General features: G+C 46.1%; 1 protein-coding gene across 3 annotated transcripts in view; it reads left to right on the plus strand.

Annotated features, from left to right (window-relative positions):
- The window catches only part of LOC139264573 (inactive phospholipase C-like protein 2), a 462803-nt gene that overhangs the window by 378877 nt on the left and 60034 nt on the right, over positions 1-23892 (plus strand). For all 3 annotated transcript variants that reach the window (XM_070881252.1, XM_070881254.1, XM_070881255.1), the window contains one exon: positions 14082-14157. In XM_070881252.1, the coding sequence (XP_070737353.1) occupies positions 14082-14157 (76 nt within the window). The remainder of the gene's footprint in view (positions 1-14081; positions 14158-23892) is intronic.

A 23892-nucleotide genomic window follows, 5' to 3' on the forward strand; every position in this document is an offset into this window, starting at 1 on the left:
TGTTATGTGCCTCTTGAGGTGCTTAACAATGTTTGGAAAGCAGTGACGGGATCGGTCCAAGTCAGCATGGATTTATGAAAGGGAAATCCTGCTTGACAAATCTTCTAGAATTTTTTGAGGATGTAACTGGTAGAGTGGACAAGGGAGAACCGGTGGATGTGGTATATTTGGAATTTCAAAAGACTTTTGACAAGGTCCCACACAAGAGATTGGTGTGCAAAATTAAAGCACATGGTATTGGAAGTAATGTGTACAGACCTCCAAACAGTAATAGGGATGTTGGGGAGGGCATCAAACAGGAAATTAGGGGTGCATGCAATAAAGGTGTAGCAGTTATAATGGGTGACTTTAATATGCACATAGATTGGGCTAGCCAAACTGGAAGCAATACGGTGGAGGAGGATTTCCTGGAGTGCATAAGGGATGGTTTTCTAGACCAATATGTTGAGGAACCAACTAGGGGGGAGGCCATCTTAGACTGGGTGTTGTGTAATGAGAGAGGATTAATTAGCAATCTCATTGTGCGAGGCCCCTTGGGGAAGAGTGACCATAATATGGTGGAATTCTGCATTAGGATGGAGAATGAAACAGTAATTTCAGAGACCATGGTCCAGAACTTAAAGAAGGGTAACTTTGAAGGTATGAGGCGTGAATTGGCTAGGATAGATTGGCGAATGATACTTAGGGGGTTGACTGTGGATGGGCAATGGCAGACATTTAGAGACCGCATGGATGAATTACAACAATTGTACATTCCTGTCTGGCGTAAAAATAAAAAAGGGAAGGTGGCTCAACCGTGGCTATCAAGGGAAATCAGGGATAGTATTAAAGCCAAGGAAGTGGCATACAAATTGGCCAGAAATAGCAGCGAACCTGGGGACTGGGAGAAATTTAGAACTCAGCAGAGGAGGACAAAGGGTTTGATTAGGGCAGGGAAAATGGAGTACGAGAAGAAGCTTGCAGGGAACATTAAGGCGGATTGCAAAAGTTTCTATAGGTATGTAAAGAAAAAAAGGTTGGTGAAGACAAACGTAGGTCCCCTGCAGTCAGAATCAGGGGAAGTCATAACGGGGAACAAAGAAATGGCAGACCAATTGAACAAGTACTTTGGTTCGGTATTCACTAAGGAGGATACAAACAACCTTCCGGATATAAAAGGGGTCAGAGGGTCTAGTAAGGAGGGGGAACTGAGGGAAATCTTTATTAGTCGGGAAATTGTGTTGGGGAAATTGATGGGATTGAAGGCCGATAAATCCCCAGGGCCTGATGGACTGCATCCTAGAGTACTTAAGGAGGTGGCCTTGGAAATAGCGGATGCATTGACAGTCATTTTCCAACATTCCATTGACTCTGGATCAGTTCCTATGGAGTGGAGGATAACCAATGTAACCCCACTTTTTAAAAAAGGAGGGAGAGAGAAAACAGGGAATTATAGACCGGTCAGCCTGACCTCAGTAGTGGGTAAAATGATGGAATCAATTATTAAGGATGTCATAGCAGTGCATCTGGAAAATGGTGACATGATAGGTCCAAGTCAGCATGGATTTGTGAAAGGGAAATCATGCTTGACAAATCTTCTGGAATTTTTTGAGGATGTTTCCAGTAAAGTGGACAAAGGAGAACCAGTTGATGTGGTATATTTGGACTTTCAGAAGGCTTTCGACAAGGTCCCACACAAGAGATTAATGTGCAAAGTTAAAGCACATGGGATTGGGGGTAGTGTGCTGACGTGGATTGAGAACTGGTTGTCAGACAGGAAGCAAAGAGTAGGAGTAAACGGGTACTTTTCAGAATGGCAGGCAGTGACTAGTGGAGTGCCGCAAGGTTCTGTGCTGGGGCCCCAGCTGTTTACATTGTACATTAATGATTTAGACGAGGGGATTAAATGCAGTATCTCTAAATTTGCGGATGATACTAAGTTGGGTGGCAGTGTGAGCTGCGAGGAGGATGCTATTAGGCTGCAGAGTGACTTGGATAGGTTAGGTGAGTGGGCAAATGCATGGCAGATGAAGTATAATGTGGATAAATGTGAGGTTATCCACTTTGGTGGTAAAAACAGAGAGACAGACTATTATCTGAATGGTGACAGATTAGGAAAAGGGAAGGTGCAACGAGACCTGGGTGTCATGGTACATCAGTCATTGAAGGTTAGCATGCAGGTACAGCAGGCGGTTAAGAAAGCAAATGGCATGTTGGCCTTCATAGCGAGGGGATTTGAATACAGGGGCAGGGAGGTGTTGCTACAGTTGTACAGGGCCTTGGTGAGGCCACACCTGGAGTATTGTGTACAGTTTTGGTCTCCTAACTTGAGGAAGGACATTCTTGCTATTGAGGGAGTGCAGCGAAGGTTCACCAGACTGATTCCCGGGATGGCGGGACTGACCTATCAAGAAAGATTGGATCAACTGGGCTTGTATTCACTGGAGTTCAGAAGAATGAGAGGGGACCTCATAGAAACGTTTAAAATTCTGACGGGTTTAGACAGGTTAGATGCAGAAAGAATGTTCCCAATGTTGGGGAAGTCCAGAACCAGGGGTCACAGTCTGAGGATAAGGGGTAAGCCATTTAGGACCGAGATGAGGAGAAACTTCTTCACCCAGAGAGTGGTGAACCTGTGGAATTCTCTACCACAGAAAGTAGTTGAGGCCAATTCACTAAATATATTCAAAAGGGAGTTAGATGAAGTCCTTACTACTCGGGGGATCAAGGGTTATGGCGAGAAAGCAGGAAGGGGGTACTGAAGTTTCATGTTCAGCCATGAACTCATTGAATGGCGGTGCAGGCTAGAAGGGCTGAATGGCCTGCTCCTGCACCTATTTTCTATGTTTCTATGTTTCTATGTATGACGTGGATAGAGAACTGGTTGGCAGACAGGGAGCAGAGAGTCGGGATAAACGGGTCCGTTTCAGAATAGCAGGCAATGACTAGTGAGGTGCCGCAGGGCTCAGTGCTGGGACCCCAGCTATTTACAATATACATTCGTGATTTGGATGAGGGAATTGAGTGTAATATCTTCAAGTTTGCAGATGACACTAAGCTGGGTGGCGGTGTGAGCTGTGAGGAGGATGCTAAAAGACTGCAGGGTGACTTGGACAGGTTAGGTGAGTGGGCAAATGCATGGCAGATGCAGTATAATGTGGATAAATGTGAGGTTATCCACTTTGGTGGCAAAAACAGGAAGGCAGAATATTATCTGAATGGTGGCAGATTAGAAAAAGGGGAGGTGTAATAAGACCTGGGTGTCATAGTACATCAGTCTTTGAAAGTTGACATGCAGGTACAGCAGGCAGTGAAGAAGGCAAATGGTATGTTGGCTTCATAGCTAGGGGATTTGAGTACATGAGCAGGGAGGTCTTCCTGCAGTTGTACAGGGCCTTAGTGAGGCTTGACCTGGAATATTGTGTTCAGTTTTGGTCTCCTAATCTGAGAAAGGACATTCTTGCTATTGAGGGAGTGCAGCGAAGGTTCACCAGACTGATTCTTGGGATGGCAGGACTGACATATGAGGAGAGACTGGATCGACTGGGCCTGTATTCACTGGAGTTTAGAAGGATGAGAGGGGATCTCATAGAAATATATAAAATTCTGACGGGACTGGACAGGTTAGATGCAGGAAGAATGTTCCTGATGTTGGGGAAGTCCAGAACCAGGGGACATAGTCTAAGGATAAGGGGTAAGCCATTTAGGACTGAGATGAGGAGAAACCTCTTCACTCAGAGAGTTGTTAACCTGTGGAATTCCCTACCGCAGAGAGTTGTTGATGCCAGTTCATTGGATATATTCAAGAGGGAGTTAGATATGGCACTTACAGCTAAAGGGATCAAGGGGTATGGAGAGAAAGCAGGAACGGGGTACTGAGGTGAATGATCAGCCATGATCTTATTGAATTGGTGCTGCAGGCTCGAAGGGCCGAATTGCCTACTCCTGCACCTATTTTCTATGTTTCTATGTTAAATGAAGCCATATGTAATAAAGATAAGAAAATTGGAGAGTGCAGTGATGATATAGTATGTGTCCTTTCATTTCTTGCCCCAGTTCAGTCTTTACTATTGGGATGAAAGTCACCTATCTTTCCTGGGTTCAGATTCCTGTGAATCTGTGAATCTGTGGAATTCTCTGCCCAAGGAAGCAGTTGAGGCTAGCTCATTGAATGTATTCAAGTCACAGATAGATAGATTTTTAACCAATAAGGGAATTAAGGGTTACGGGGAGCGGGCAGGTAAGTGGAGCTGAGTCCACGGCCAGATCAGCCATGATCTTGTTGAAGCTCGAGGGGCTAGATGGCCTACTCCTGTTCCTAATTTTTATGTTCTTATGTTATGTCCTACATGAAATAACTGGCCATTCTCAACCCGTTTCCTCGTGGACAGAGGTCCACAGTATATGATTATGATTACCCATTTTTAAAATTTGATCATGGGATATGGGCAGCACTGGCAAGGCCAGCGTTTATTGCACATCCCTAATTGCCCTCGAGAAGGTGATGGTGTGCCTCCTTCTTGAACTGCTGCAGTCTTTGTGGTGAAGGTACTCCCACACTGCTGTTAGGGAGGGAATTCCAGGATTTTAACCCAGCGACGATGAAGGAACGGCGATATATTTTCAAGCCATGATGATGTGTAACTTGGAGGCTGTTATGGTAAAATAACCGCTCTCGAGTCTACTAAGTCCAGCAAGTAAAGAGTTTATTCAAGCAAATGCAAGGGAGTCACCCTCAATTGTCTGAGATACCACTCTCAACAACACAGAGCATGCAGCATTCATTTATACTACAGGTTGTACCTCTCCAGTCCGGGACTCTTTAGTCCGGAAACATCCCTGGTCCGGCATCAGCCCCGGCGTGGGTGATGTCCATTGAAAAAAAAATATTGTGGCTCCACGTGTTAAACGTACGTGTTATGTATTTTGGATGACAAATCTTGACAGCCTTGCACTGGCCAGCTGGAGGTTTTACACAATGGCTGGTGTTGTGGTTTGGCACGTGCTCCTCGCTGCCGAGGCCGCCTCTCCTTGCCTGATTGGCAGCGGGCGCGCATGCTCTGAAGGCTGCAGCGCTGGGCCGAGCCAGCATTTTCCCCTCCCCCCCCCCCCCGTCTCGGGGGGATTGGTGTGTGTGTGTGACTCGTTGCAAGGAGGTTGCCGCTTCCACCAGTTAGGCTCTGCTCGCGGCTTACACACAAACTGGCGCCAGGAGTAGGATCGTGGGTAAGGGTCGGCGTCTCTCCTTGACTTTAACCTCCACTTTATCTCTGATCTCTAGTTTTTTTTGTGTGTATATGTGTTTTTTTGAGATGTTGGTGTTCAATGAGGTAAGCGGGCCGGGCAAGGCAAGGCAAGGAAAGGGAAGGGCAGGCGGCTGACTGAGGCGCCGAAGCTAGGCCTGAGGATTTTAAAAAACGGAGTGATTCTGGACGACTAAATGCGGCGCAGTAGGCTTATGCGCAGAACACATCCGGGTCGTTGTCAGCAGTGTTGTCACCAGTTGACCTCCTGTGGTTCGGAAAATTCTCTGGTCCAGCACTGGTCAGGTCCCAAGGGTGCCGGATCAGAGAGGTCCAGCTGTATACAATTTAATGTAACTTGGGTTTTTTGCAACAGTCATAAATCAGTGTACACTGTTCCAACACTTATATCACATGAGGAGCAACACAACCCAGTTAATCAGTGGAATTATTCAAGTCCAGCAGGTGTCTCCCGTTATCTTAACTCCTCCTAGCCTTGGGCCTCCCATTCCCATGACAACTCCTATTTGACCTTCATTCTCCCTATCTTCTTATTCTGAACATAACAATGAGTAATTTTCTCAAGCATCTAAGTCACACTTTATTTTCCCAAGCTTCTAAATGAGCTAGCTATCTCTAAAGATACCCATGGTTAAGTATTCCATCATGCCTAGTTGAAGAATCATTACCGCCTACAGTTTACTTCAAAGATGCACTTTAATAACAATTCAAGCATTGCTATTATAATGTTAGCCTAGCCCCACTTGTCCCACTTCAGAGGGGAACTTGCAGGTGGTGGTGTTCCAATGCACCTGCTGCCCTTGTCCATCTAGGTGGTAGAGGTCGCGGGTTTGGGAGGTGCTGCCAAAGAAGTCTTGGCAAGTTGCTGCAATGCATCTTGTAGATGGTACCCTTCTCACCAATGACACCACAATAATTGTTGTGGAAATTGAAAACTTCACACTGGTGCTAAGGTGTGCATTTCGGAAGTTGACATTGGAACAGAGTAGAGGAAGTTTTATTTCTGATATTATTCACACGATGTTTGATCTACAAGTGATGCTGACGCTGGATAACAAAACCACAAGCATGTTCCAAAACTGACACGACGGCCTGGATTTTAGTTCAGAGGCGTGTTCCGTGTGGAGTGGAGGAGGACTGTTTTGAGGTCGGGAAACCTATACTTGCAATTTTATTCTTTAGGTTTCCCGCCCACAACCAAGATGATTGACGGGCTAGAGGCCTGTCGGGCGGGAAATCCTACAGCTCAAGGCCGCAGCCGAGCTGGCCTGAGAGCAGGTAGGTTTAGTGGGGGTGGATTCGGTGGGGGGAGGCAGGGGAGAGGTGGGTCCGATCGTGGAGGAGAGGGTTCTGATTGCAGCAGGAGGTGGGGTCCGATGGTGGTCGGGGGGTCCAAAGGTGGTCAGGGGGGCAGATGGTGGTTGGGGGGAGTCCAATGATGGGCGTGGGAGAGCAGTCAGATCGCAGTGATTGGGGGCTTAACTGGGTAGCTTGCTGGATCCGGAGGAACCACTCCTAGCGCTCAAGCAGTGCTGTAAAGGCACTTACCTCATGGATTCAGCCCTTCTCACCTTTTTTTACCTGCTGGGATTCCTGAGGCCTGGGAAACCCAGCCAACATGAGTTTAAAAATAGAATGACAGGCAGCCTCATTATAATATTTAAATGACCAACCTGCCTCCTGCAAGTGGATTGGTCGCCTGCCCCTCATCCCACCTCCATTAAAAATGGAAGTGTGCGGGGTCGAGTCTGGTGTTGGGTTCCTTTTTCTGATTTTATGAATTTTAACTTCTGACCCAACACTAATCCACCCGTTTTTGGAAGTTGGGAGCACCAATGTTCAGCAAAGTTATATAATTTATGGAAATATCATTGAACAATGGCTGTCAAAAAGGTGAGAATGAAGCTTGATGGTTATGAACATTATCAATTCTGAGACTGAATTGAGATCCTAAACTCATTTCTTTATAATAGATAGTAAATAGTTTTGGTTTACTTTTTAAAGTTTTTTTTTATTTGTTCCGGGATGTGGGCGTTGGTGGAAAGGCCAGCATTTATTGCCCATCCCTAATTGTCCTTCAGCAGGTGGTGGTGAGCCGCTGCCTTGAACCGCTGCAGTCCGTGGAACAGAGACTGAACTCCAAGTCATAGTCAACATCTTCACTGAGGCATACGAAAGTATGGGCCTTACACTAAACTTCCGTAAGACAAAGGTCCTCCACCAACCTGACCCCGCCACACAGCACTGCCCCCCAGTCATCAAGGTCCATGGCATGGCCCTGGACAACTTGGACCACTTTCCATACCTCGGGAGCCTATTATCAGCAAGGGCAGACATCTCCAGTGCGCCAGCGCAGCCTTCGACCGCCTGAGGAAGAGAGTGTTCAAAGTTCGAGCCCTCGAATCTGCCACCAAGCTCATAGTCTACAAGGCTGTAGTAATACCTGCCCTCCTGTATGGCTCAGAAACGTAGACCATAGACAGTAGACACCTCAAATCATCGGAGAAATACCACCAACGATGTCTCTGCAAGATCCTGCAAATCCCCTGGGAGGACAGACACACCAACGTTAGCGTCCTCGATCAGACCAACGTCCCCAGCATCGAAGCACTGACCACACTCGACCAGCTCCGTTGGGCGGGCCACATTGTTCGCATGCCTGACACAAGACTCCCAAAGCAAGCACTCTATTCTGAACTCCTACAAGGCAAGCGAGCCCCAGGTGGGCAAAGGAAATGTTTCAAGGACACCCTCAAAGCCTCCTTGATACAATGCAACATCCCCACCGACACCTGGGAGTCCCTGGGCAAAGACCGCCCTAAGTGGAGGAAGAGCATCCGGGAGGGTGCTGAGCATCTCGAGTCTCATCACCGAGAGCATGCAGAAAACAAGCGCAGGCAGTGGAAGGAGCTTGCTGCAAACCAGTCCCACCCACCCTTTCCATCAATGACTCTCCCATCTGTGACAGAGATTGTAATTCCCGTATTGGACTGTTCAGTCACCTGAGAACTCACTTTTAGAGTGGAAGCAAGTCTTTCTCGATTTTAAGGAACTGCCTATGATGATGATGATAGAGACGGTGGGAGGTAGGGGAATGAGTAATTAAATTAAGAGTGGCATATAATCTGAAGCCACATGGTATCTTATGATAAGCACCATAGTAAAATTAGTAGATAATAGAGAAATGTACGGATCAGCAGTTATACATCGTCCATGGATACATTTAAAAATGAAACAATTATGCTATTATTTTAATCGAGAAGACCAGCTAAAGGGTCAAAGTCCATAGTAAAGGACAACACCAATGTTCAAAACAGTTGGATAGACACTGAGTTCTAAATGCTTTTAGATTATAAAGGGAAAGACTAAGGGTTGCGATGTGGTCCACAGTTTTGAGAATAAGAACATAAGAATTAGGAACAGGAGTAGGCCATCTAGCCCCTCGAGCCTGCTCCGCCATTCAATAAGATCATGGCTGATCTGGTCGTGGACTCAGCTCCACTTACCCGCCCTCTCCCCGTAACCCTTAATTCCCTTATTGGTTAAAAATCTATCTATCTGTGACTTGAAAACATTCAATGAGCTAGCCTCAACTGCTTCCTTGGACAGAGAATTCTACAGATTCACAACCCTCTGGGAGAAGAAATTCTTTCTCAACTCGGTTTTAAATTGGCTCCTCCGTATTTTGAGGCTGTGCCCCCTAGTTCTAGACTCCACTACCAGTGGAAACAACCTCTCTGCCTCTATCTTGTCTATCCCTTTCATGATTTTAAATGTTTCGATAAGATCACCCCTCATCCTTCTGAACTCCAACGAGTAAAGACCCAGTCTACTCAATCTATCATCATAAGGTAACCCCCTCATTTCTGGAATCAGCCTAGCGAATCGTCTCTGTACGCCTTCCAAAGCTAGTATATCCTTCCTTAAGTAAGGTGACCAAAACTGCACGCAGTACTCCAGGTGCGGCCTTACCAATACCCTATACAATTGCAGCAAGACCTCCCTGCTTTTGTACTCCATCCCTCTCGCAATGAAGGCCAACATTCCATTCGCCTTCCTGATTACCTGCTGCACCTGCAAACTAACCTTTTTTTGGGATTCATGCACAAGGAGTCTGGAGGAGTCCGTGTTCCATATTTTTATTGAGTGCACGTGGTTGCAGCCCCTGTTCCATTATTTGAAGGGGCTGCTCCTGAAATTCTGGCTGCACTTCAGTCCCACTCTCCTGATCTTTGGGCGCCCTGTGCGGAGGGGAGCGCGTAGGTCTGAAGGCCTCCTCGTAGGACTGCTCCTGGGCACGGCCAAGGGTGCCATCAGCCGGTCCAGGCAGCGGGCGGTCGAGGGGGTCGTTCAACCTGACTGCCTGCCTCTCTTCCGCTCTTACATCCGGTCCAGGGTGTCCTTGGAGATGGAGCACGCAGTGTCCACCGGTACACTCGCGGCCTTCCGCGAGAGGTGGGCACCGGAGGGACTGGAGTGCATCATCACGCCCGGCAACCAAATTTTAATTTGATGTTACGTTTTAAAGTTTAATTTGTTTTAATTGCCGGTGCTTTTAGTGTCCCCCTTCCCTTTTATAGGGGGCACTGGGGAAAAATTGTGATTTTAGTGCCCAAAAAAAAACCAAAAAAAAAGAAAAACACAAAAAAAAAACCAAAAAAAGGAAAAAAAAAGGCCTTGTAAATGTCTGGTGTGTCATCCAGGTCGGGTGGCACGGTTTAATGTTTTGTTTTACAGATAAACTCTAAAAGAGTTTCATGCACAAGGACCCACAGGTCCCTCTGCACCACAGCATGTTGTAATTTATCCCCATTCAAATAATATTCCCTTTTACTGTTTTTTTTTCCCAAGGTGGATGACCTCACACTTTCCGACATTGTATTCCATCTGCCAAACCTTAGCCCATTCGCTTAACCTATCCAAATCTCTTTGCAGCCTCTCTGAGTCCTCTACACAACCCGCTTTCCCACTAATCTTAGTGTCATCTGCAAATTTTGTTACACTACACTCTGTCCCCTCTTCCAGGTCATCTATGTATATTGTAAACAGTTGTGGTCCCAGCACTGATCCCTGTGGCACACCACTAACCACTGATTTCCAACCGGAAAAGGACCCATTCATCCCGACTCTCTGCTTTCTGTTCGCCAGCCAATTCTCTATCCATGCTAATACATTTCCTCTGACTCCGCGTACCTTTATCTTCTGCAGTAACCTTTTGTGTGGCACCTTATCGAATGCCTTATGGAAATCTAAATACACCACATCCATCGGTACACCTCTATCCACCATGCTCGTAATATCCTCAAAGAATTCCAGTAAATTAGTTAAACATGATTTCCCCTTCATGAATCCATGTTGCGTCTGCTTGATTGCACTATTCCTATCTAGATGTCCCGCTATTTCTTCCTTAATGATAGTTTCAAGCATTTTCCCCACTACAGATGTTAAACTAACTGGCCTATAGTTACCTGCCTTTTGCCTGCCCCCTTTTTTTAAACAGAGGCGTTACATTAGCTGCTTTCCAATCCGCTGGTACCTCCCCAGAGTCCAGAGAATTTTGGTAGATTATAACGAATGCATCTGCTATAACTTCCGCCATCTCTTTTAATACCCTGGGATGCATTTCATCAGGACCAGGGGACTTGTCTACCTTCAGTCCCATTAGCCTGTCCAGCACTACCCCCCCTAGTGATAGTGATTGTCTCAAGGTCCTCCCTTCCCACATTCCTGTGGCCTGCAAATTTTGGCATTGTTTTTGTGTCTTCCACTGTGAAGACGGAAGCAAAATAATTGTTTAAGGTCTCAGCCATTTCCACATTTCCCATTATTAAATCCCCCTTTTCATCTTCTAAGGGACCAACATTTACTTTAGTCACTCTTTTCCGTTTTATATATCTGTAAAAGCTTTTACTATCTGTTTTTATGTTTTGCGCAAGTTTACCTTCGTAATCTATCTTCCCTTTCTTTATTGCTTTTTTAGTCATTCTTTGCTGTTGCTTAAAATTTTCCCAATCCTCTCGTTTCCCACTAACCTTGGCCACCTTATACGCATTGGTCTTTGATTTGATACTTTCCTTTATTTCCTTGGTTATCCACAGCTGGTAATCCCTTCTCTTGCTGCCCTTCTTTTTCACTGGAATATATTTTTGTTGCGCACTATGAAAGAGCTCCTTAAAAATCCTCCACTGTTCCTCAATTGTGCCACCGTTTAGTCCTTGTTTCCAGTCTACTTTAGCCAACTCTGCCCTCATCCCACTGTAGTCCCTTTTGTTTAAGCATAGTACGCTCGTTTCTGACACAACTTCCTCATCCTCAATCTGTATTACAAATTCAACCATATTGTGATCACTCATTCCGAGAGGATTTTTTACTAGGAGATCGTTTATTATTCCTGTCTCATTACACAGGACCAGATCTAAGATAGCTTGCTCCCTTGTAGGTTCTGTAACATACTGTTCTAAGAAACAATCCCGTGTGCATTCTATGAATTCCTCCTCCAGGCTACCCCGTGCGATTTGATTTGACCAATCGATATGTAGGTTAAAATCCCCCATGACTACTGCCGTTCCTTTTTCACATGCCTCCATTATTCCCTTGATTATTGCCCGCCCCACCGTGAAGTTATTATTTGGGGGCCTATAAACTACGCCGACCAGTGACTTTTTCCCCTTACTATCTCTAATCTCCACCCACAATGATTCAACATTTTGTTCATTGGAGCCAATATCATCCCTCACAACTGTCCTGATATCATCTTTTATTAACAGAGCTACCCCACCTCCTTTCCCTTCTTGCCTATCTTTCTGAATCATCAGATACCCCTGTATGTTTAATTCCCAGTCTTGGCCACCTTGCAACCATGTTTCTGTAATGGCCACCAAATCATACCCATTTGTAATGATTTGTGCCGTCAACTCATTTACTTTATTTCGAATGCTGCGTGCATTTAGGTAGAGTGTTTTCATCCTAGTTTTTAAACCATGATTTTTAGTTTTGACCCCTCCTGCAGCCCTTTTATATTCAGTGGCCATTTTTGTTTCTTGCCTTTGGTTTCTCTGTCCTCCACTTTTATTCATCTCTTTTCTGTCTTTTGTTTTTGTCTCCTTTTTGTTTCCCTCTGTCTCCCTGTATTGGTTCCCATCCCCCTGCCATATTAGTTTAACTCCTCCCCAACAGCACTAGCAAACACTCCCCCTAGGACATTGGTTCCGGTCCTGCCCAAGTGCAGACCGTCCAGTTTGTACTGGTCCCACCTCCCCCAGAACCTGTTCCAATGCCCCACGAATTTGAATCCCTCCCTGTTGCACCACTGCTCAAGCCACGTATTCATCTGTGCTATCCTGTGATTCCTACTCTGACTAGCATGTGGCACTGGTAGCAATCCCGAGATTACTACTTTTGAGGTCCTACTTTTTAATTTAGCTCCTAGCTCCTTAAATTCGTCTCGTAGGACCTCATCTCTTTTTTTTTACCTATGTCGTTGGTACCAATGTGCACCACGACAACTGATGGGTTTCAATAAGAGATGATGCAGTGAGTCTGATTTTTAACACAGTAAGGATGCAGGGAACAATAAAATATGGATGAAGGATTCGAAAAAAATCTCAAGTGTTGACCATTAAAGCAGAATATAAAATAATTGACTGATACCAAATGGAATACAGCTCACTAAGTAGCAATTCATGGGGAGTATCATCAAATAGACAATTGGGAGAAGGGGATGATGTCTGTAAGATCCAAAGGAGACACAACCAATATGGTGTGTAACAGGTGTATTTTATTAATAGCTTTCGAAGAACACACACAGCAGTCACAGAGTCAACAAGCTGACTCACTAGGAAAGCATAAGATACAGGGATTAATACAACTGACACGATACTAACAGGCTCCACTGGGAGGAATGCTGTCATCAGGAGTCTCTTCCTGCTCTGCCTTCTTTAAATGGAACTTCTTGTACTGTTTCAAAAGTAAAATACTGCGGATGCTGGAATTTGAAATAAAAACAGGTCATTCACCCTATCACAGACCTTCCCTTTTGTTCTTTCCTCCCCTCCCCTGAAGAATCTGTTTATTTTGAACTTTCGCCAGTTCTGCCGAAGAGTCATGGACCTGAAACGTTATCTCTGTTTCTCTCCAAAGATGCTGCCTGACCCGCTAAGATTTCCAGCATTTTCTATTTTTATTCTAGTACTGTTTTATATCTTGCCTCATCTTGTTCGTATTCTTTTTAGTCTAACTATTGTGGGAGAGTGATAGCTAATCAAAGACTTCCCCATCATCATGTTATTCGCAGCCTGTTTGTCTGGCCCATTGCAAGGGATTGAAAGCTGCTAATTGTGGGAGATTATAGCTTCCTCGATCTAATCAAGGACTTCCCTCATGTCTTGTTATTCGCAGCACTCCTGCTCCTCTTGGCCCACAAGGAACCTTTCAAAAAAAAAGGTTTACAAATAACTTACCTGGGCCTGCATCAGAATCATACAATGTTACAGCACAGAAGGAGCTCATTCAGCCCCTCGGGCTTGTGACGGCTCTTTGAAAGAGCTATCCAATTAATTTCACTCCCCTGCTCTTTCCCCATAGCCCTGCAAATCTTTCTCCTGCATTCTTGCTGCCGCCAGATTTTGCTGATGGGCTGGAGACTGCGAGCTGTAGTTAGGCCCGCGGCTAAAATGTGGCACGCTTCCTGATGGCATCAACCTCCTGCATCTTATTCGCACTGATCCTGCCGGGCAGGGGTAGTTTAAAATTGGCCCTTAAATTGCTATATAGTGAATTGAAATACAGGTAGCAATATATTAATATACTTTGTGTTTCTTTTTTCTTCCTTTTTCCCAGATGATCCAGACAACCAAAGCTCTGCTAGAAAATGGCGATGGAGTGTGTGAAAAAATAATGCAGTGTCAAAGGGCAGGTATGCGCAAATTCTGTAGCCACGTCAGTAAAATGGAATTGAGTCGAGTATAGAGGCTATACTGCTTCCATGGCTATTCTTGAGTTATTGTGCATTCTAATGAGTTCCTAATATTCTACATATCACATAATACACTCGTTACAGTTGAATTATTTACATCAGTTTAGAACTATTGATAATGCGTAATTCAATGTGGCTGAATAAATTAGCTAACAAACAAACAATGATAGAAGAAATGGTCTGAATTAATTCATTTGAAGTACTGATAACTGAAAGTTAAGATGGTGGAGTATAACTGCGCAAAACCCCTCCCCACCATCGAATGCCCCTAGAACACCGTACTAGTGGGGTTTTGACCCACTGAGCACAAGACTCCAGCAAGTCAGAGGCCATTTGTGGTTTATTTTATATAACATTGGAGAAATACAGCCACCATCTAAAAAAAACAGAAACTCAAGAACGAATGATATTGGTTAAATAAGGTGACATCTAGTGGTTGCCTAGCTACACAGAAATTATGCAGAGAACATTTGGGCGTTAACTTTTAAAAATAGAAAAAATTAGCGGCGGGATCTTTTGAAAAAAATTCAGGGGGAGCATTCCAGGAAGAAAGTGGAGCGCTAAATCAGGCGTTCCACTTTCTTCCTGGAGCACAGTTGACAGCAGGTGGGGCGGTAAATGGAGCACTGGGCCGTGCAGCACTGCCGCGTTGAAAAGCTCCTTCCCTCTGCAGACTCTGCAAAAAAAAGCGTACCTTCTCCCCAACGGCAGCCGTGATCCAGCCCTATCAGCCTGATGCACTCGAGCAGACTGCTGGGCTGGTCGATTGCGGGCAAAGAAGACTGGTCAGAAACTTGAAAGAGAGAAGGTAAATTTTTTTATTACTTACCTTGGCCACCTCACCTTTAAGTATGAGCCCCGAAACATCCGATAAACGCCCCCTCCAGCTGCCGGTGTTTTCGCCCAGCAATGCTGCAGGGGACAGAACACAAGTTCGGGTCTGGAGCGCTACCGGGGCGATGCGCACGACGATGTCATCACGATCTCCAAGCGAAGGAGATCGGGGTGCAACGCCACACCGCTGCTGCAAACCTCCAGCCGAATATGGCAAGAGTCGATGTTATCGTCGCGCCTGGTCGAAACATGGTTAGCACCCTGTTATCGCCCTCGAAGGTGATAACAGGAGGCGCGAAGGAACCCAATTTCTAGGCCTGTATTTTATGAATGTTTTAGTCCCTTTTCTTCCCCAAAGCACAAACTGGCTTGTCTAGTTTGTAGATAAGATTTTTTTCTGTGTCATTGCTAGATTATATATTGCAGGATGATCTAGAACTAATTACTGGCACCTTGCAGGTGAAATATAAGACGCAATAAGTGTGTTGCATGTAAAAAAAAAGATACAATTATATTGGTTTGGTTAGTTATAGTTGCTGCTAAAACAGTGGACAAGGATTAGCACAGAAAGGGATGTTTTCCATGCTACTACCGTACCAGCTGTCAATAATGCACTTAATTACATGGACTGGGGCTTATAGTTGAAATGAAAATTGGCTTCAGATATTTGCACATTTTCCACATATATTTGCAATGCCTTTAGACCCCTGTGAAGGACTATGGGGACTCTAATGAAGATTATATCTTCAGGTAATCAAAAAGTAAGGGGATTACAGAGCATAAGTAAATATTTGATGTGCAGGGACAGTGAGGAATGCTTACGTGCGAAAAGAGAAAAAGGGTTCATCTAACAGCGTCAGTGTTGAAAAACATTTACCTCTCTATTGTCAATTACATTTTGAATATTTTAATTACTTTAAAATGCAAATTTTAGCAATTAGCTCATTCTTTTTCCTCCTCTCCTTTTAACTTTGGTGCTGTCACCGTGCCAAAAGCCACATACAGAATCATTGTATTTTTTATTAATAAATACTAATTCTATTATTTTCTGTAATCCATGTGAAACCTTGCACATCAGTACATGGGCTCTGTTTAAAAATTGACACTGACTTTCTGCATGTGCATTCTTTTGTTTTTGTTAACCTGTCAGATACTGATGTGCTTTTCTTAGTTTATGGGAGTATGACTTGTGACCCTTTGAATACTTACAATGCTTCTAGAGAACTTTAGCTGTCTCAAGTGTAAATAAACCCTGCAGATTTTTCTTGCTGAAAAGAGAAATATTGCTTTGTATTTACTTTTTTGGGAAATGGGGACTATTTTCCTTCATAGATATTGCAACAAACTAGTCTCCCACTGAAGTTAAATCACTGCTAATTAGTTGTCTGTCTTTTGAGTTGGAAAAGTAATCAGGTAAAGACCGAAGCAAAATAATGGTTTAACATTTATAGATTGCAAAGAAGGGGCTGACATTCAGCAAATTGTTGCAGTTGTATTGCAACAATATTTGTAGAAATGTTGCAATACTTGTGGAATTTTATGTTCATGACTTTGTGATAATGGTAGGAGTCTGGAGTACAGGTGCACTAGGGAAGGTGGCAGTTGTATTTGCTGACGTAGAAAATGTAGGCTTAATTAAATAAATATCAGCAGAAAGTAGAAAGATAATTATTCAAAAAATGTTCACGTGCATTTACGATGACATGCCCCTTTGATCAACAGTCAAGACCATTGTCAGACTACAACAGCTTGTATTTATATAGTGTCTAAACGTACCAAGGTGCTTCACAAGAGCGTAATCAGAATAAATTGACACCAAGCCTAAGAAGGAGACTTTACGACAGGTGAAGAAAAGCTTGGTCGAAGAGGTAGGTTTTAAGGGCGAAAGAGAGATGGAGAGGATAAGCGAGGGAATTACAGAGCTTGGGATCCAGACAGTTGAATTCACGACCGCCAGTGATGGGACAAAGGAAGTCAGGGATGCGCAAAAGGCCAGAGTTGGAGGAACACAGAGTTCTCGGAGGGTTGTAGGGCTGTAGGAAGTTAGGCAGGGCTGAGGTCATGAAGTCATTTGAACACAAGGATGAGAATTTTACATTTGAGGCATTGCCATTTACTAAAACTGGACAATATTCTGCCGCGTCCATTGGGAAGGGAGAGGGGAGTGGAAATCCTATAAAGATACTACTAACATGTCTTTGATTTCCAAAACCATTTCATGTTTGTACAGTAATTGTAAGATTATATTTAACTTGGTGAAAGAATTTTGCAGTATTTTAGCACACCATTCTTGATTCTTGTATTTTAAAATGAATGAGACACCAATGTAAAAGGCGGATTTATAAGCATGTATCTAAAAGTTGTTGTTATTCTTGCTATGCATTTTAGACTGAGTAATAAAATGCAAACAGAACTACAAAGGCGACGGTATGGTATAGCACTCTGGAGCTTAAATGATAAAAAGTGGTAGGATGTGGGTTCATGCCCATGATAATACCCTGGAGGATAGGACTGATAGAAGGCTATGGGCCCGAACTTGGTGGTAGCCAAGTTCCACCTAAAGGACCGCCGAGATACCTGATGGTACTTTGGGCGGGAGTTTTGTGAAAAAATCCTTGAAAGACCGCCCGGCAGCAAAAAAACGACTTAGGCCGTGAATCTGGGCGACAGCGGGCGGGAGCTCCCAATTTCGGCGGCAAATGCAATCCTCGCCAAAGTGCCGCCAAGGATTGAGTCGGGCCCAAGGCGGTGGGAGTGCAGAGTAATAAAAGTTTTCACAAAAAAAAACCCACTGGAAGACCTTCAGGGGACCCCATACACATAAATCGCTGAAAAAGAAATTCTTAAAAGAAGTTCACTAACTTTTTTTTTGAAGCTCTTCTTACTTACCGTTGGGGTTAGACCTGCCTTCACACAGCGGCCCTTCCCCCTGCTACTGCTGACTCCCGCCCGCACCAATCTGGCAACTCAGCGGGCGGGAGGACACTTACGCACCTTGCGCGTCAGCGGGCGGTCCCCAGCGGTACTCCCCTCCTGCCGGCGGGAGGCCTCCACGAAAATGGCAGCGAGGGGAGACCACCCAAAAAACTCGGCGGCAGTGGGCAGTAAAGCCACCAAGTTTGGGCCCCATGTACCTCTCTGAGGAGAGGGAGGGAACATAAAATACCACAAACCCTTTTTGTGTATCAGCCAGTAACTGGGTTCAGATTGAGAATGACCGGGACGAAATTCACCTACCTACTCTTTCAAATAGATCTAATGCAAAGAGACCTCAAAGAAGAAAAAGCCTTAAGAAAACATGAATCTCTTTTTTTAAAAAAATGAGGAAATATTAACTGAAGGCTTAATTAATGGGCAGTACGGAGTACAGTTGTAATGTTTAGCTGCTGGGCTGGCATATCCTTTTAAGATACTGCTCAGAAACTCGCTTTGTTAAATTGGCTGTGAGCCCAATTAATTATTGCTAGAAGTTTCACTAGATTAGCAGCTGCTAGGCACCTCCTTGTTATCTCAATAACCTCTCCAGGGTATCTAAAGGTCAACATATCTTTCTCTATACTTTTGTTTTAACGTTGTTCTCTTGTTTTTTTATTGGTGTTTTATACAAAGTGTGGTGTTGGGTGTGGTGGTTACTTTCAAAACATTTATATAAGTATGGATGGATACATTTGAACACCAATGCACCACACCACAGAATATGATGATTTGTACACACAGTCACCTCATTTTGCTGAGTTCCTGATCTCACCTGTACCAATCTAGGGAAGAGCCAGGATTGTCATGTATTTCACCATCTTGCAATGACAATAGTTATGTAACTGTAACTCATGCATACTGTACCTGTACCCTTGAAATGCACACCCTGACCACGGGATGAGCTTGCAGGAGACACTCTCACCTGGGTTTCCAGGTATAAAAGGGGAGGTCCCACTCTTTGGTCCTGGGAATAAAGTGAAGGTCACACAGTGACCGTGTCTGATATATCCATGCCTCATGTGAGTTTGTAACAAGGTGCAGAGACACTACATCTGGCGACGAGAAACGGGAATCACCGAACCACGAGGAAGGCCACCGGTGGCACAGAGGAACGTTACTGTGTGGGTGAGGACTGGGACGACTTTGTGGAAAGACTCCAGCAGAGCTTTGTCACAAAGGACTGGCTGGAAGAGACAGCGGCTGACAAGCGGAGGACACATCTACTGACCAGCTGTGGTCCACAGACGTATGCGCTGATGAAAGACCTGCTCGCACCCCAAAAGCCAGCGGACAAGTCCTTCGAAGAGCTCAGCCAGCTGATCAGTGAGCATCTCAAGCCGACAAGTAGTGTACACATGGCCTGGCACCGGTTCTACACACATCGGTGTCGGGAGGGTCAAAACGTCTCGGACTTCGTGGCAGAACTGCGGCGTTTGGCCAGTCTCTGTAAGTTCTCTGATGCCTGCAGGGGGGAGATGTTGAGGCACTTTTTCATCGAGGGCATTAATCATGCCGGCATTTTCAGGAAGCTTATAAAGACCAAGGACCTGACTTTAGAAGGGGCGGCGTTGATAGCTCAGACCTTTATGGCAGGGGAAGAGGAGACCAAGCTAATTTACGCACGCAGCCCTGGTTTTAACGTTGTGATGAACCAGGGAGTTAATATTGTAAAAGTGATTTAGAACCCTGCAGGCAGTCAAGGGCAATTCGACACCGCCCAGGCAGTCAAGGGCAATTCGACACCGCCCAGGCAGCAACAAGCTCCAGGGTGGACCTGCAACAGGGACAATGGAAAGAGGATCGGCAATTCACGCCATCACGAGGAACAATGCATCCCGTGATGGGACCATTCAGAGTGCTTAGAAACAGCCAAAAGGGCCATCAGAGAGGAATGCCTGTGAATAGTCCTTTTGTTAACAGCAATCTCAGCTCATGCTGGAGGTGTGGGGGTAGACACACTGCCAAAAGCTGCAGGTTCCAGCTTTATACCTGTAGGATTTGTAATGTCAGTGGGCACTTGGCCAGGATGTGCAAAAAGGCAGCAGCGAGGCTAGTCTGCAAGACAGAGGAACCAGACGAGGGGTCTGCAATGCAGGATGAGGCCTGGGGAACAACCATGGATTCTGAAGTTCAGAGAGTTCATGTGGCTGACGTCCACAGCTCATACACTAAAACGCCTCCCATGATGATGAAAGTCTTATTGAATGGCATCCCTGTGCACATGGAGCTGGATACAGGAGCTAGCCAGTCACTCATGAGTGCCCAACAATTTGAGAGACTATGACCACACAGAGCTAGCAGGCCCAAACTGGAACGCATTGAGACGCAGCTACGTACGTACACCAAAGAGATCATCCCAGTGCTGGGCAGTGCAAACTTGGTGGTAACGCGTAATGGATTACAGAACCGGCTGCCACTCTGGTTTGTTCCGGGAAATGGTCCCACGCTTTTTGAGAGGAGTTGGCTAGCTGAGATGAATTGGAAATGGGGGGATGTGCACGCCATTTCATCCGTGGAGCGAAGTTCATGCTCGCAGGACTTGCAAAAATTCGAGTCACTATTTCAACCCGGTGTCGGTGCATTCAAGGGCACTAAAGTAGTGATACACATCACTCCGGACGCCAGACCAGTGCACCACAAAGCCAGAGCGGTGCCATACGTGATGCGTGAGAAAATTGAAAGTGAACTGGACAGGCTGCTCAGAGAGGGCATAATTTCGCCCATTGAATTCAGCGACTGGGCAAGTCCCATTGTTCCCATCCTCATGGTTCGGTTAGGATTTGTGGCGACTACAGAGCCACCATCAGCCGAGTGTCACTGCAAGACCCGTCTCCGAGAGCAGAGGACCTCTTTGCAAGGCTGGCAGGTGGAAAGCTGTTCACGAAGCTGGACCTCATTTTGGCCTACATGACTCAGGAATTGGTGGAAGATTCCAAGCTTCTGACCAGATGCACAAAGGATTATTTGTCTACAACAGGTGCCTGTTTGGCATTCGTTCGGCAGCGGCTATCTTTCAGCGAAACATGGAAAGCTTCCTCAAGTCCATCCCTGGAACGATCGGATTCCAAGACGACATCCTTATAACAGGTCGAGACACTGAGGAACACCTCCGCAACCTGGAGGAGGTGCTACGCTGATTGGGTCGGGTAGGCTTGCGGCTGAAAAAGGCCAAGTGCGTGTTTTTGGCCCCAGAGTTCGAGTTCCTGGACAGGAGGTTTGCCACAGACGGGATCCAGCCCACTGAATCAACAACTGAGGCGATTCGCCGGGCGCCCAGGCCCGGCAACACATCGGAGTTGCGATCATTCCTGGGACTTTTGAACTATTTTGGGAACTTTCTGCCGAACTTAAGCACATTGTTGGAGCCGTTACACATGCTCCTCCGTAACGGTTGTGAATGGTTTTGGGGGGATTGTGAAGAACGAGCTTTCAATAAGGTGAGGAACCTGCTGTGTTCCGACAAACTGTTGACTTTGTATGACCCCTGTAAAAAACTGTTTTTAACATGCTACGGGGTTGGGAGAGTATTGCAGCAGGGTAACGATGACAGCCGACTCCAACCGGTGGCTTACGCCTCCAGGTCGCTCTCCCAGGCAGAGCGTGGATACGGCATGGTCGAGAAGGAGGCACTCGCGTGTGTGTACGGTGTGAAAAAGATGCACCAGTACCTTTTCGGTAGACAGTTCGAGCTAGGGACGGACCACAAGGCGTTAACATCTCTGTTGTCCGACAGCAAGGCTGTCAATGCTAACGCGTCAGCTCGCCGATGGGCCCTCACGCTGGCTGCGTATGACTACACCATATGGCACCGGCCAGGCACCGAAAATTGCGCTGACGCACTCAGCACACTCCCACTGGCCACCACCAAGGGGGCGTAGGAGCAGAGCGCAGGGATGGTCATGGCCATTGAGGCTTTTGACACTGCGGGCTCCCCCATCACAGCCCGACAGATCAAACTCTGGACCAACAGGGACTCCCTCCTATCCATGATAAAGAAATGTGTCCTGACTGGGAATTGGGCGCCCACACACAGGGCGTGCTCCGAGGAAGTCAGGCCATTTCAGAGACGGATGGATGAACTCTCCATCCAAGCCGACTGCCTGTTATGGGGCAGCCGGGTAGTCATGCCCCAGAAAGGAAGGGAAGCGTTCATCAGAGAACTCCACAGCGAGCACCCTGGCATCGTATTAATGAAGGCCATTGCCCGGTCACATGTATGGTGGCTGGTGATTGACTCAGACCTGGAACACTGGGTTCGCAGGTGCACGACGTGTGCCCAGCTGGGCGATGACCCCAGGGAGGCCGCACCAGGCCATGGTCACGTATTCACGTAGACTGTGCGGGCCCGTTCATGGGAAAAATGTTCCTGATCGTTGTCGATGCATACTCGAAGTGGATCGAGTACATCATATTGAACTCGTGCACGACATCCATCACTGTGGAGAGTCTGCGTACGGTTTTCACGACCCACGGCTTGCCGGACATCCTGGTCAGCGACAATGGCCCCTGTTTTACCAGCCATGAATTCCAGGAGTTTATGTCGGGCAATGGGATCAAGCACGTCCGGACAGCGGCGTTCAAGCCGGCTTCCAATGGCCAGGCGGAACGGGCAGTCCAAGTCATAAAGCAGGGCATGCTGCGCATCCAAGGACCCTCCCTTCAGTACTGCCTATCGCGCCTCCTGCTGGCCTACAGGTCCCGGAAGCACTCGCTCATGGGAGTCTCGCCAGTGGAACTCCTCATGAAACGCACGCTCAAGACGCGGCTGCCCCTCATTCACCCAGCCCTGGCAGACATTGTTGAGGGCAAGCGCCAGTCCCAAACCGAGCTCCATGATCGAGGCTCAAGGGGGAGGTGTATAGAAATAGATGACCCGGTATTTGTTCTTAACCATGCTTTGGGACCCAAATGGCTTGAGGGCATTGTAATTGGCAAAGAAGGAAACAAGATCATGGTGGTCAGACTAAACAATGGGCAGATATGCCGCAAACACTTGGACCAAGTAAAGACAAGGTTCAGCATGGACATGGAGGAACCGGAAGAAGAGCATGATGAGATAGCACCCACACCACTGCCAACATACGAGCAACAAAGACAGCCCTCAGCATACACAGTCGCTGCGGCCAGGCCGGAATCACCTCAAGTGACAGAGATGCGTGCTGAGGCTCAGCCACCAGAGCCACAACTGCGGCGCTCCACAAGAGAACGTTGACCACCCGATAGACTTATTAACCTTTGAAACTAAAAGACTTAAGGGGGGAGGTGATGTCATGTATTTCACCATCTTGCAATGACAATAGTTATGCAACTGGATCTCATGCACACTGTACCTGTACCCTTGAAATGCACACTCTGACCACGGGGTGAGCTTGCGGGAGACACTCCTCACCTGGGTTTCCAAGTATAAAAGGAGAGGTCCCACCCAGGGTCAGCACTCTTTGGTCCTGGGAATAAAGTGAACATCACAGAGTGACCGTGTCTGATATATACATGCCTCGTGTGAGTTTGTAACAAGGTGCAGAGACACTACAAGGATGAACCAGGAGGTTCTTAGCTTCTACTTCAAAGCAAGCTGGAAAGACCTTTTGAGAGAATATTGTTGCAGTTAGTGTGTGGCCCATAGAAACTAGGAAATAAGAAGTTTTGCCTTTAACAATATCACACTCCAGATGCAGAACTTCGTCTGTTGGGAGAGCATATGTACCGCATATTACTTTCCATTCATTCCTTTCAATGGATGGAAAATTATAGGGAGTGAATGCAAATTCTGGCGAATGAGGCTCCATACCAGGATGGCCATTTTGTAAAATTGGGTCAATGGTAAAAAAGAAGCTCACAGGGAAGGTGAGAGTCAATATTAGTAGA

Source organism: Pristiophorus japonicus, chromosome 5 (genome assembly GCF_044704955.1).
Source record: "Pristiophorus japonicus isolate sPriJap1 chromosome 5, sPriJap1.hap1, whole genome shotgun sequence".
Lineage (NCBI taxonomy): Eukaryota > Metazoa > Chordata > Chondrichthyes > Pristiophoridae > Pristiophorus > Pristiophorus japonicus.